Here is a 1276-nt window from a genome sequence, read left to right on the forward strand (position 1 = left end):
CAGCAGCCGTCACCCCTCCGATGGAACCGGTGGGGAGGTCCCTGGTTGACGCACCCCACGGTCTCTCTCTGCAGAACGGTGCTGTGCCTGGGGAGCAGGGCAAACAGGACAAGAGCGTCAAGCGTGGCAACTGGGGCAACCAGATCGAGTTCGTGCTGACCAGCGTGGGCTACGCCGTGGGGCTGGGCAACGTCTGGCGCTTCCCATACCTCTGCTATCGCAATGGGGGAGGTGGGTGTCGGGGAGCTGGGGGAGTGGGGTGTCCCAGGGCAGGGGTGGGGGTGTGTGCCCAGCCCCATGTGGTGCTTGCCAGCCCCAGGTGCAGGGAGAGGGGGGGCAAGGCCGTGCTCAGCGTCGTTGCCCATTCTCTCACCCTCTGGTTCATGCCTGCCAGGTGCCTTCATGTTCCCCTACTTCATCATGCTGGTGTTTTGCGGCATCCCCCTCTTCTTCATGGAGCTCTCCTTCGGGCAGTTTGCAAGCCAGGGCTGCCTCGGCGTCTGGAGGGTCAGCCCCATGTTCAAAGGTAAGGGGCTGCCCGGCCCCACCAGCACACACCAGCACGGGGCATCTGCTGGCACAGCCCCCGGCATGTGGTACGCCCCCCCGCACACCCCGTGTGTCCCCTGCACGCAACCCTCACACAGCCCCGCGCAGGCACCCACAGCTCACGTCTTGCACACGCATGCCTTGCACACGCACCACTGGCTGCGTTGCAGGGGTCCGCTGTGCACACACCCACCCCAGGCCGCACTGCCCTGCACACGCAGCCCACCCGCCGTCCCCTGCATGCATTACACACATCCTTGCACACACGACGCGTCCCCTGTGCACACCCCAGCCCTGCGCTGGCATCCACTGCAGGCATTAACACACACGTCCCTGCACACACCACACGTGTCCCCTGAACGTGCTGCAGGTGCCCGTGGCCCCCCCTGGCTGTGGGCACACTCCCGCAGTCCTCTCCCTGCCCCGTGGGTGGTGGGTGCTGTGCCCACGTGTGTGGGTGCTGGCGTGCTCAGAGCTTGCCGTGCCGCGGCTGGACCCCGCTTGGGTGCACCTCCTGGCACAACTGCGTGCTCCTGTGCTGCCAGCTCCCCTGGCACACGCCGACAGGCTGCCTGCCGGGTGACGTGCCCGCATGTCACGCCTAGGAGTGGGCGGCCCCTGCACACGCTCTATGTGCTCCACACCCGGGCATGCTCAGCCCGGGTGCCTGTCCCTGTGCTTGTGTGGCCTCTGTCACCAGGTAGCTGCCCTAAAGTCACTGTGGCTG

General features: G+C 66.6%; 1 protein-coding gene across 1 annotated transcript in view; it reads left to right on the forward strand.

The window, feature by feature from the left end:
* SLC6A9 (solute carrier family 6 member 9) overlaps window positions 1-1276 on the forward strand; it is a 38788-nt gene that overhangs the window by 10197 nt on the left and 27315 nt on the right. Inside the window, exons 2-3 of the mRNA XM_035893531.1 lie at window positions 75-231; window positions 395-526. Of these exons, the coding sequence (XP_035749424.1) occupies window positions 75-231; window positions 395-526 (289 nt within the window). The remainder of the gene's footprint in view (window positions 1-74; window positions 232-394; window positions 527-1276) is intronic.

The sequence above is a fragment of the Egretta garzetta genome, unplaced genomic scaffold (assembly GCF_000687185.1).
Source record: "Egretta garzetta isolate BGI_Z169 unplaced genomic scaffold, ASM68718v1 scaffold75, whole genome shotgun sequence".
NCBI classification, from domain to species: Eukaryota; Metazoa; Chordata; class Aves; order Pelecaniformes; family Ardeidae; genus Egretta; species Egretta garzetta.